The sequence below is a fragment of the Propithecus coquereli genome, unplaced genomic scaffold, assembly GCF_000956105.1.
Source record: "Propithecus coquereli isolate 6110/MARCELLA unplaced genomic scaffold, Pcoq_1.0 Scaffold153, whole genome shotgun sequence".
Taxonomy (NCBI): domain Eukaryota; kingdom Metazoa; phylum Chordata; class Mammalia; order Primates; family Indriidae; genus Propithecus; species Propithecus coquereli.
Genome location: NW_012139747.1, coordinates 4,231,897 through 4,245,589, shown reverse-complemented (window position 1 = coordinate 4,245,589; position 13,693 = coordinate 4,231,897). Strand labels below are relative to the sequence as shown.

Sequence of the window (13,693 nt, the reverse complement as noted above, 5' to 3'; positions counted from 1 at the left end):
TGGTGATGGTGTGTGTGAGTTTGGTGTGCGTGCAGGGATGTAAGAGGTACATTTCAGGAAGAGACCCAGGATTGGACCTTGTTATGTATATGACATGTTCTGAGATTCGTCAGATTTTGTGTAGGTCACAGAAGATATGCTCGTGATGAGTGGGTGCCAAAAAGTTTCTCAAACTATATTCTGAAGAAAACACTAGTCCAGAGAAAGATTGAGAAAATAATCACTTTCATGAGCAAATAACTTTGAGAAATGCTGCAAACTAAATCCTCCCTTGAAAGATGCAAAGTCAAAGGTATATGTTAATTTCTTAGCACAGAAGTTCACATCCTTGAGGGCAGATTTTTTATTTTTGCCCTCACTTTCACAAATTTTGGAAGCACTAGTTTAGAAAAATGCACATGAAATATTCATTGCTCAGGCTAGGAAGAATAAACTTTAACCTGCAAGTAATGGAATATGATCAAAGGCTCCTGAGCAGATGGGAAACATGCACCAAGAGGTATTTCAGAGAAATTAGTCTACCAACATTTGGAATATGGAATGGGAAGGGTAAGGAGTGGAACCAGGAAACTGCTCTGAAAAATTGCTCTAAATCCACTAAAGCATGATTTACAAAAGCATTGGGTGTTGTGTTTGCTTGCTTTTTAAAATTTTTCTTTTTAATTGTTGACCACTTTCTTTAAATAAAGTATTATCTCAAATCCTGATAAATAATGATAAAAGTAAAACTTACCTGGTTAATGGAGGAGGAGGAGCTGGGCTCTAAATAACAGCAAGAAAACAACTCTGCAGAATAAAATATGAGTCCTGGGAAGGAATTAAGGACTCAGAAGAAAGCTTTAACTTCACAAGGGACAAGTGAAATACTTTTCAGGTTGCATAATGCAGAACGGTTCATAAACTACAGAGGCTTGGAGTAATCTAAAAGTTACTTAAACAGGATGTTATGGAGCTTAAAGGAAACGTAGGTCTCAGCATCCATTTGGGCTAACCAAAGGCAACGTGGCACATGACCTTGTAGGTATCAGCCTCACTTTTAAATTTGCCCAGATATAGAGGGGAAAGAGAAAAGTAGCCGGGACTTAAGAAATATATTCTTGGACCTAGCATTGTGAAAATGACTCAGCTTGCCTGGTGACAGCCCTCCATGCCAGCTTACTGTGACTCTCTCGCTTAATGCTCTACCTGACAGTTTTCAATGTTTCCCTCTCATTTGTCACAATGGAGTCCTGAATTAGTTGTTATATTTTGAGCCATACTACTCTCCCTAGGGTGAAACCCTTGCCCTTGTGGAATTGAAATTGACCATGATTCACTTCAGATTTGAGTTAGTTCTTACTATCCACTCTGGCGCCTCTAATTTTATGGTTCTTTCTTATCTTCCTTTACTTTTCTGGTTTTCTCTACCACCACTCGCCTTCTTTTTTTTAGTATATCATATTAGATCAACTGCCCTTTTGAAGCTCTTTGCACATCACCATGAGAGTCTCAGAAACAAAATAGACATCAACCATCTGAGAAGGTAATAAACTTAGAAAATGATGTGCAAAGTATCGGTTTAAGCAGTTGGGTTTTTGTTTGTTTGTCAAGGAAAATCAAGATGGGATGAAAGAACATGCTCAAAATAAAAACCATTTTTGCAATGGAGTCTGGTTTGACTCTAGAAAAGGCAAAATAAAGAGTCGGGATCTTTACTAGGCAAAACTTTGCACATAATGCTTCCTTAAGCAAATATTTGATTTCTAACTGGGCATTTGTGAGGCAGAAAGAATGGCCATGGTGGGGATAATTGTGCAGATGGTCTAAGTTAGCCCCCTCCAGCCCAGTGTCCACTCTGTTTCTACAGAGACAGGCTGTAGTGGAATCTGGAGAGGAAGAGGGGAAGCCATACATTTTCATTTTTATTTATTTATTTTTTTTTTGAGACAGAGTCTCACTCTCTTGCCTGGGGCGAGTGCCATGGCATCAGCCTAGCTCACAGCAACCTCAAACTCCTGGGCTCAAGCAATCCTACTGTCTCAGCCTCCCGAGTAGCTGGGACCATAGGCACACGCCACCATGCCCAGATAATTTTTTCTACATATATTTTTAGCTGTCCAATTAATTTCTTTCCATTTTTTGGTAGAGACGGGGTCTTGCTCTTGTTCAGGCTGGTCTCGAATTCCTGAGCTCAGAACGATCCGCCCGCCTCGGCCTCCCAGAGTGCTAGGATTACAGGCGTGAGCCACCGCGCCCGGCCTAGCCATACATTTTTAAATAGTGTGACCAAATCCTTCCCCAGTTAGTTTTATTCAGGCCTACATTTTCCATTTTATTCTGACCAAGACCTTCAAAAGAAATACCAGATTAAGGAAAAATCAATCTCCTACCTTTGACATCAATCTAGGTACCCCTCCCTTGTAGTAATGCATCTAAATTTTTTTGTTTTAGATTTTTACATATTTTATTTTCCAGCTGAGAGCCTCCACATGAGAAGTTTAAGTCCAGAAAGAAAGTAGTCTATTTTATTTGGATCAGAAAACCCTTAAATGTTTGAGGAAGACCCCAAAAGCAATCACAGCATCAATAAAAATAAATAAATGGGACCTGATCAAATTAAAAATCTTCTCCATAGCCAAAGAAACTATCATTAGAGCAAATAGACAACCTACAGAATGGAAGAAAATATTTGCATGCTATACATCTGACAAAGGGCTAATAACAAGAATCTATACAGACTTCAGGAAAATCAGTAAGAAAAAATCAAATAACTCCATCAAAAACTGGGCAAAGGACATGGACAGAAATTTTTCAAAAGAGGATAGACTAATGGCCAACAAACATACAAAAAATGCTCAACATTTCTAATCATTGGGAAAATGCAAATCAAAACCACAATGTGATATCACTTATCTCCAGTGAGAATGGCTTTTTATCAAAAAGTCCCAAAACAACAAATGTCGGTGTGGGTGCGGAGAGATAGGAACACTCATACACTGCTGGTGGGACTGCAAACTAGTACAACTTCTGGGGGAAGTAGTACAGAGATACCTCAAAGAACTAAAAATAGAACACCATTTGATCCAGCAATCCTATTACTGGGCATCTACCTGAAGGAATAAAAGACATTCTATAACAAAGACATCTTTACTCGAATGTTTATAGCAGCACAATTCACAACTGCAAAGATGTGGAAACAACCCAAGTGCCCATCAATACATGAGTGGATTATAAAATGTGCTATATGTATACTATGGAGTTCTACTCAGCCACAAAAAACAATGGTGATCTAGCACCTCTTATATTATCCTGGACAGAGCTACAGCCCATTCTACTAAGTGAAGTATCTCAAGAATGGAAAAACAAGCACCACATCAAATTGGTACTCACCATCAAATTGGTACTAATTAATCAACACATGTGCACATATGGAAGTAACATTCATTGGGGATTGGGCAGGTGGGAGGGGGGAGGTGGATGTAGGTTACATTCACAACTAATGGGTGCAGTGCATGCGTTCTGGGGTGGCCAAGTCAGAGCTTGTAGCTCTGACTCGGGTGGTGCAAACACAATAGATGTAACCCTAGTGTTTGTACATCCGTAGAAGTTTTGAAATTAAAAATTATATATATCTTTTAGACATAAAGATGAATAAATACATTATAATTTGAAAAACAAAAATATCATGTACAATTTAAAATATATTAAAGAATAAAAAATAAAAATAAGAACTACCAAAAAAAAGAAAACCCCAAAATTACAAATACATTCCATTTTACCTTAATACTCTAAAACAGACTTATTAGTTATATGAAAAAAATGTTCTTATAGGTGGAAGATTATTAGAGAGTTTTAGGCTAGTGAAAACAAGTGATTAAAAAACCTTTTGCTTCCATCTATAAGTGAAGCAGTCACTACTTAAAACAATCCATTAAAACCAGGAAAAAATATTTGCAGTTTATTAAAATTCTTTGTTTTTATTAGCAGTCAACTTCTTTGGATTTAGAAAAAAATGAAGATACAGATATATGTCTTTGTATGCATTTAAATCTTTCTATTACTTTGTAAATTGCAACAAATAATGACATTTAATGACAAGGCTAAGCTAGTTATAATGCTATATATACTGTGCTTTTTCTGAGAGAGATAACTTGACTTTATGAAAGAAAACAATATTAAATGTCAATCCTACTATAACCGAAACTTTTACCTAACAACAGAAATCAAGCCACCATGTATCAAATCATTTCACATGATATCCAGTACAACAAAATTCAAGAACACAAAGGAATATGAATAGCCTCTTGAAATTCCTTCATGTAATTTGACCTGCATTTTGAGTCTTTTCAAAACACAGCAAAATATATTCATCAGAAAACCTCTTTTTTTCCACTTAATGCCTGCATTTAACAACAAAATAAAGAAACATAAATATCATGGAAAGCTAGATCACTTACCATAAATGCCTGTTGAGATGCAGGGAAATGCCTGTGAATAAACCACAAAAATAACAATAAATTTTAAAGAACAATTCTGCCTGCGATCATCTATCTTGACATCTATTTTGCTTGATAATGGGATGCCCTCTGCTTACATACTCAGAGCTATGCATTGGAGTAGGAGACATTCTGGAAATGGGGATATTTGATCACTGAAAACTGTTCCATACCAGTAATTATTCCAACTTGTAAGAACCAACTGCTAAGTTTTCAGGAATTATGTGAGCCAATTATTAAACAGTTACTATTAAGAAATTAAATTACATAAACCTACAGTGAAATAAATTATATCAAAGCAAAGATAACCAATAGTCAGAACTCATCACTTTCTAATTACTTTGCCATATTTTTTACTATTAATATTACTTATGCTTTTGAGATTATTTACATCTCTTGTATGTGTATGGTGGAATACTATCTAACAGTGTCTCCTGTGCATTTGCCCAGCCCCATGTTACGTGATGCTGCATTGGTGGCTTGAATCTGGAAACATCATCATGCATGACCCAGGTCATGGGACAACTGAAACCACAGCCTGGCTACAGATATAAAATTTAGGTAAAATTCAACAAAAGCATTTTGTGAGAATTAATTAGCTACTTAACTTTATAATAAAGATGTTATATATTTTATTCTTATATGTAAATTGTATGCTGCACATTCTTTATGTCAGCAAAATTTAAAATAGACGTATACGATACATAAGCTTTTTTGAGACATATCTAAGTCCTTTTTCTTTATATCTTTGGCTTAAGTGTGTACTGTATTTTATTAATATTTTGCTTAACATGATTACAGACTATATGTCTATTTCCTTTACATGATGTCTCATTAAAAGGGTTAAAATATGTGATTTTTGTTTTCGGGAAAGTAATAATAGACTCTGTTAAGCTCAACTATGTCCCTGTAAAATGATAGATGCTTTTTTTCTGCTCCTGTGGGAAATCTTTATTAGTAAATGCTACTGTTTACAATGGGAAAATAGGACACTATCTGGAACACAGTAGATGCTATTTTTTAAATTAAATTAATGAGTTAATGCTTTGGTTCCCAGGGCCGTCGAAGTGCCAATAAGATCTGAAGAATGTTCTCGAATGACTCAATCATCTAATGACACAGACTTTCAGTTGTAAAACGAAGATGATAATGCCCACCACATAGAAATGTGCTGTGGGAATTAATGATACGACTATTTATATGAATTTATACAGGATAATATTTATATATGAAGCAATAGTATAAAGCAAATTCTGAAAATATTGTAGTCTCTCTACAAGCATTCACCAAGACCACCAACAGGTCTTACTCTCAGTATGAAAATCAACTGCAAGCTCCTTTTAAGCAATTTGTTACTAGCAGTAAGTGCTCAGCGTTGAGAAATGGTCCACTTAAAAATACAAATTAGAGAGGATTCGGGGTCATTCCTATAATTTTTGCCACGTCGCTCATGTTCCATTGTGTCTTTTAAGTGAGATAGATGTGAATTTACAGCCCAAGCCCCAGGAATTCCACGGGAGAAAACTAAACAAATGAGCATCATCCATCTCATGTTTAGAGGAAAAGAAAGGTTTGAGAAATGCTGCATCGAGCCATCCAGGGGTAGGAGAGGCAAAGTTTTACCTCTATCCTCTTAGGGTTTTTCAGCTGGGGCCGAGAATTAAATTGACATAGGACAGATCAACAGGAGAAAACAAACAAACAAAAATTATTTAACACAAGTTTTATGTGGCATTGGAGCCTTCATACAGAAATCAAGGCCCAAAGATGCAGTTAGAGTTGAGCTCTTATATACGGAATTGGACAAAGAGTAATAAGTTGTGAAAATGTGGCGAGGCAAAGGGCCCTGGGCTAGTGTACTTGATTGGGTGGAAAAGTGACTAGGAAGGTAAGAATTAGTTTAACAAGGTTTGTCAGTGGAGATTTCCCTTGGCCTCAACTTTCCATCTTTGCTGATGACAATGATACTTTCCTTCGGGTATAGGGAGGACATCTTTCACATGGGAATTTCCTCTCCCACTTTAAGAAGGAAGTTCAGGGTGCTCTTCTTGCACCTGCTCTTTTTTAAGTGCCTTTAATTCAAAATAGTCAATATGCCAAAGGGGCATATTTTGAGCTTTTCAAAGGAAAAGTCAGAAGATACCACAATATTTTCAACGAGCAGGTCCACAGTAAATCCCACTTGGTATCTTTCCGGTTGGTGGTATGGGGCAGTTTCCTTAAGTCATCTGAGAGTCAGCTTCCTCATGAGTAAATGGAAACTATGATACCTGCCTCAGAGGGTTTGTAAGAGGGTTAAGAGGAATACAAACACAGAGCATTGTGTCTGACAAGTAGTATTGTATCAACTAATGATGACTTCTGGAATGGATGCTGTGATGTCCACCAGGTTCCATTTCAGGGAGGGCTTGTTGCTCTAGAGCAGGGCTTTTCACTATTGATATTTAGAACCAGATAATTCTTTGTTCTTGGAGGCTTTCCTGTGCATTGTGGGATATTTAGCAGCATCCTTGGACACTACCCACTAACGCCAGTAGCATCCCTCCAGTTGTGACAATCAAAAATGTTTCCAGACATTGCCAAATGACCCCTGGGGGTAAAAACACCCTTGGCTGAGAATCACTGCCCTAGAGTCTAGGACCTAGAACCCAGGAGTGCTGTTAGCAGACAGCCTCCAACTGTCAACCTTTTTTAGGGATTGTCTTAGCTGCAAAGAGCTGCTTTACTGGGCATCATGCCTCTTCCCAGGACAGCCCACACCAATAACTGAGCAGTGAAGCGTGCAAAGGCCTGGCCATCTTGGCTCAATCAGTGCAACACTGAAGGGCTCTCCCAACTCCAGAGCTCCCCATGGGGTCAGCAGGGGCCATCACTGGGCCTGCATCCAGCTCACTTTCTCCCTTAGCCCACTCCAGAGTCCTTTTTCTCTCTCCCCTAGGTGTTAACTCTGAGGGCATTCCTTAATCAATATCCAGCACCCTAAACTGTCTCAGAGTCTGTTTCCTGGGGAACTAATCTGAGCTCACTCTCTTCTGCTTCCCTCTAGGACCAGTGATATGAGTCATTCTTCCATTAGATCTAGCAGAATAAAGAACATACTGAACAGTTAATGCAAACTTTCATTTGCTTCGGCTTCCAGCTCTATCCTGGAGTCAACCATGCAACTTAGGAATTGAGTCTGAATGTACCAACTGCCTTGTCTGTTTTAACAAGGACAAATCGCTTCATCTGAAAATGACATCGTTGCCTTGAATGTGAAGGCAAACGGTAGTGTAACGGAGGGTGGCTTTGGTAATATTATTGCATTAATTCAAAGAAAAAGGCCATGATAAAGCAGAGATGGAAATACAGTATTATGGGGAAAAATTCATTTTACATAAAATGACTTTGCATATAATTCATTTAAGTACCCTCCATTAATCACTTTATTACGAGAGAGAGAGAGAGAGAGAGAGAGAGAGAGAGAGAGGGACGGAGGGAGGGAGGGAGAAAACAGAGAGACTGAGAAAAAGTGAATGAACAAGAAAACTAAGCGAACTAAAGGTTTTGCAGCACAGAGTCTGTGTTCTTTGCCCTAATAAATTTCTGATGGGGCCACCAGAAGTGAGTAGCATGGGATTTCTGTATTTTAAAGTTGTATTTAACATAACTACCTTCCACAGAAATCCTCTCTCGTGAAAGAATGATAGATTGTACCAAAACCCAGACCAGGTTTATTTGAAGTGCACATATAATAGCTCAGGAATCACCTATAGATATTTGGAGAATGACTTTAGCAACCTGGTTTGTAAGGCTCCAGATTATTCTTCTGGCAAATTTCAGGACCAAGAAGACTCAATGCTAATCAAGTCTGACCATATAACCATCAGAAATTTGCTTAATAGTACTTGACTTTTAGGCAGTTTTTCCCAAAGCAGCATACACTTACTTTCTTGAGAGGAAAAAAAAAAATCATTTGACTTAAGAATAGAGAGAGAATTTTTCCTTTGTGAAATTATAGATTGAGTCACCAAATGGAAAATACTCCCTTAGCCCACCATGTTGGCATCAAGCACATTTGCAAAAACATAGAAATTTTTAGTTGTAGATTCTGTCTCCCATCGTCTTGAATGTCTGTCTCCATTTCTCTTTCTGTCTCGGTAATTTAAGAGCAAGAAAGGAAATGTTCCTCAGTCTTCTCTGTCTTGACTCTAACAGTGTCTCTAAATTAATGCATTAAACCTTAAGCCAACATCATAACCACCACTTGCTTTTCTCTGAGGCCTGATTCTCAGTGTAGGCATTCCTGCAAAGTAGGAATTTTTCTCTCTCCTCCTTATTAGTCATCCACTCTTACACAGAAGCCTTGTAATCTGGGTGAAACTGACACCACCCTCAGTTCCACAAGGTGTTGATTGACCTAAGTAAGTAGCACACACCTGCCTTTAGCCATAGGGATAGAAAGACGGAGAGTTCATTGACCATCACTGACGCGTTGATGTAAACGAAATGTAAAGTGCTCCCAACCTCTAGAATCTTTCAATTGCTGAGCCAACATATCCCTTCTTGTTTATTCAGTTTTAGTTAGATTTCCCATTATGTGCAAGCAAAACCATGCTACCTGGTGCACCTGCCATTTAAGTGTTTTTAATTATGTATCACATTTCACTGAATTGATGCTGTCAATTGTAAGAAACACCATTATTTTGTGTTACTTTGTGTACCACTAAGAAAAAGAGAGCTCTACAAGTTAAAATTTCACAGGCTTTCTTATCACTTAGGATTTTTGTTGCATACTCATTGAAATTGTTATTTTTTATCTATTTAGATAATTTCTTAAAGCATCTCTCTCTCTAGAGCATAGATAAAAAGGAGATAAATTAAAAAGGAGATAAATCCTAAAACTTCCTTACATTCAGACTCCAGTACTTCTTCATCACTTTTCAATTCAGATATGAATTTTCCACTATTTTGTTTTTCTTTTTTTCCAAAGTATTACAGGGATACAAATGTTTTTGGTTACATGGATCACTTTTGTAAGGCTTGAGTCAGGGTTAAAAGTATGCCCATCATCCAGATAGTGTTCATTGTACCGGTTAGGTAGGTTTTCACCCATCTCCTCCTCCCCACACCTCACCCCCACATGATTTCCATTGAGATTTACTTTCCTCTATGCACATATTTTATTTTTATCCTCCCAAGAATGGTGTTCTTGGTCCAGTCCTTAACAAGGACTTGATCTTGATTGTGGACTTTTCATAAAGCCTCTACCACCCTCTCTGAAAGTTTTGTGGCTAACTCCTTCTTTGCTCATGCCAGGGCTGCCAATGAAGGGTTTCAGACAACAGCCAAGACACATACTTCCACCACATGGCCTCCAGTTGGTCGGCTGGCTGAAATTCAAGGAGTCGCAGTTGTCTAGTCAATCTACCAGGCAGGGCAAGCAAGAGCACATGTGTACAGACAGTGAAACTTCATCACAACTATGCTTGATTGAAAAACACTCTGAGTATAAGAGGCATCCTACTTGCATAGAAGTTAGAATATGAAAAAATGCACTTCCTCAAAGCAATGAAATTCAGAGTACCATTCTTTGTCTTTGCTGGTTATCATCATAGTGGGTCGTGCCACGGTGCCCTTATCCAGGATGCAGCGTGCTTCAGTGTTTCTCACACTGTCGTATGCCTAACTCTAGGAGTACGGAAGATATTTGAGGTGGCAAACAGTTGGCCCTTTTACATGTAATATTTACATGTTATTGCAATATACAGCCTTATTTTTCCTAAGTCTTCATCCCTCCTTCTATTTACATCCTTTACCATTGTGAATAACGGTACGATGAATGTTTGTGTACAAGTTTTTGTTGGGCACCTGTTTCCAAACCTCCAGGTTATATGTTGGGGTAGAATTGCTGGGTCATATAGTGACTCTATATCTAAACTATTAGTGAACTTTCCAATAAACTGCATGTGTTGCCCCCAAAATTCATGTGTTGAAGCCCTGGTTCCACTGTAATGGAGCTTAAATGAGGGGCCTTTGGGAGGTAATTAGGTCATGACAGTGGAGCCTTCATGAGAGAGATTAGTGCCCTTATAAGAAGAAGCCAGAGAGCTAGCTAGCTCTTCCTCCTTCCATGTGAGGATATGAGGAGAGGTTGGCTGTCTCCAACCTGGAAGAAGGCCCTCACCATCACCTGACCATGCTGGCACCCCGATCTCAGACTTCTCAGCCTCCAGAACTGTGAGAAATAAGTGTTTGTTGTTTAAGCCATGCAGTCTGTGGTAATTTGATGTAGCAGCCTAAACTGACTCAGACACTCACTGTGGAGAAGGAGGGGTGCTATCAACTGAACGTGCCCACCTTAAATTCATATGTTGAAACCTAATCTCCAATATAATGGCATTAGGAGGTGAGGCCTTGAGAAGTGATTAGGTCATGAGGGTGGAGCCCCCGTGATAGGATTAGTGCCTTTATATGGAGAGAGGTGATCTCTTTCTCCACTATATGAGGGTACAGAAAGACGGCTGTGTGCATACCAGAAAGAAAGCCCTCTCTAGACACGAAACCTGCCTGCTCCTTGATCTTGGACTTCCCAGCCTTCAGAACTGTGAGAAATAATTTTTTTTTTTTTTTTTTTAATTTAAGCCACCCTGTCTGCGTTATTTGTTACAGCAGCCTAAGCCACCTGAGACATAGGGCATATATGTTTCCTTGTCTCACTGATGATGGACTTGAACATGTGACTTGATTTGGCCAATGGGATAATAGTGGACATGACATTTAGGTTTGAATTTTTGCACTTCTGATTTTGAAGGAGAGCTGAGAAGAACATGCCTCATATAGCTGCTGGTTCAGGGAAGCTGAGAGACAAGTGGAGTGGTTGAAGTAAACCCAGCCTCAGATCAGCTGTGCTCCAGCCAACCCATAGCCATGTGAGCACGAAATGCTTACCATTGCATGCTACTGAGTTTTAGAGTAGTTTGTCACATAGCATTACTGTAGCAAGGGCAGTGATATCAATATTCTAAAACTGTAAGTTATTATAATGTCTTATAATAAGGAACATTGGTTATCTACTTATGATGATGATATAAAATTTCCTTTGAAAATAAAAGTACTTAAAGGAGTCAATTAAATACTAGGTAAATCATATGGTGGGATGTGAAGGATTAAAGTGAGGAAAATTTGGATGCAGTAAATACAGATTCGAAGTGGAAGGCAAAAAGTCAAGGTCACTCACTAGCCTTAGATCTGAGAGGCAACAGTATATCCCCTCAGAACCTCAGTTTCCCCATCTTTAAAGGAGCAGAATTAGACTGGAGGGCTTATTAGCTCATTAAATTCTGTGATGTTATGAAACAGCCTCTTCTCCTTCTCTGTAGCTCAGGATAAAGGTGACGGAGAGACAGGCAATTCTATAGCATCCTGAACGCCTCCCAGTGTTGGGATATGCCAGGCAGCAGCACTGCAGCAGCAATAGCTGTCCTTTCCTGGATCACTGCAATGTCCCAAGCACTGGGCTAAGAGCTCTATGTGCAGTATCGGATTAACTCCCATGAACAAGCCTGTGATAAAGAACACATTGTTCCCTTTTTATAAACATGGAGGGGAGTAAAGCTAAGAAAAGAAACTTGCCCAAGGTCACAGAAAGGAATACTAAGAGATTTATTTATTATTTTTTATAAAGAGTAATTGATTCTATTTTTTGCCTTTAATTCTTAATTACACAAACAATACATGAATACAAGGCTTAAACAAGACAGGTGTAGGCAGACAGCAGTGAGAAAGGTCTCTTACAGCCACTCAACTATTAATAGAACATCCTCCCCCAGGGCATCACTGTCAGGAGGAGGGAGAGCACCCTTCCATTCCATTCATTTACATTTGAAAGTCTAAATAATATCATGTCCTTTTCCTCATCTCAACTCTCTAATCACTTCTCATCAAACCTCAATAAAAATCCATGTCATGACCCAGGCAGGGGACCTCCAAGCCCTCATCTCTTTCAGGTTTCCTCTGCTCAGGAGTTCCAGCTACTCCCCCCAACCCTTTTGTTCTTCAAATGCACAAAGCATGACTCTGCTTCAGGGCCTTTGGCCTTGCTGTCTCCTCTGCCTTGCATACTCTACTTTCCAAGTACTCACCTGGTTTTCTCCTTTTGTCCTTTTAGATCTCTGATCAACTGTCACCTTCTCACAGAGGCCCTCCCTGGCCTCTAGCTAAATTACTGTCTGTTGCCTAACCTGCTTTGTGTCTCTTTACAACTCCTATCACCACCTGACTTGCTGTTGTCTGCTCATTGATTGTCCCCCAACTGGGATGCAAACTCCCAGGAAGACCAGTGTTTTGCTTATTATTATATCAATAGCATCTAGAATGATGCCTGGAACTCAAGAAATATTTGTTGATTGGATGAATGAATAAATGATTATGACATATACAAGCATAGTCATATGTATTTTTTCTTTACAAACTGAAGCATAATTGTGTTTTAGTTCTGTGACTAACTTTTTTTTCAGGTAGGTCTTGGTCTTTTCAGGTTGGTCTAGGTCTTGGAGAACTTTTAATGTCAGTGTATATTGATCTATCTCATATGTTTCTAATGAGTGCGTACTATTCTATAGCACGATTATACTATATTTATGTAACTGTTGCTACACTGATGAACATATAGGTTGTTTGTAAATTTTGCTATAACAGACAACCCTGCAACCAACATTCTTGATGTTTATTCTTAATGTAATCTAGTATGAGCCATTCCTAGAAATAAAAATAACCCAATTAATCACTGGACTAAAGGAAAAGTACATTTAAAATTTTGAAAATACATCACACTACTCCTCCTAAAAGCTTTTTCAGTGTAAAATCTCTTCAACAATGGAGAAGAGTCAATAATTCCATTTTTGTCCCCACCACATGGGTGGATATAGCGAATGGATACTGTCTCCTTAAAAAGCTGCATTCAAAAATGCAAACACTATCAAAGTGCACCTCCCCACTCCCAAGGCTAAATAACCTTCAGACCAAGGTCATTCATAGGAGATTGTGAATGAGATCACATGGAGAAGGCCAGCGAAGTGTTTGGAGTGCACTGTGCAAGCTCACCCAGGCACCATAATTACAAGCAATAACTTGGTTTCTTTTTGTTTTCTTCATTATACCTTCGAAATAGCTGTCATAAAGTCATTTATTGCCAGCTGCTTTCATGTTTATAACTATTCAACTCCACGCAGTATAAA

General features: G+C 38.6%; 1 protein-coding gene across 1 annotated transcript in view; it reads right to left on the bottom strand.

Moving 5' to 3' along the window:
• The window catches only part of MACROD2 (MACRO domain containing 2), a 2,082,072-nt gene that overhangs the window by 561,643 nt on the left and 1,506,736 nt on the right, over nt 1-13,693 (bottom strand). The window contains 1 exon segment of the mRNA XM_012640501.1: nt 4,437-4,467. Coding sequence (XP_012495955.1) covers nt 4,437-4,467 — 31 coding nt within the window.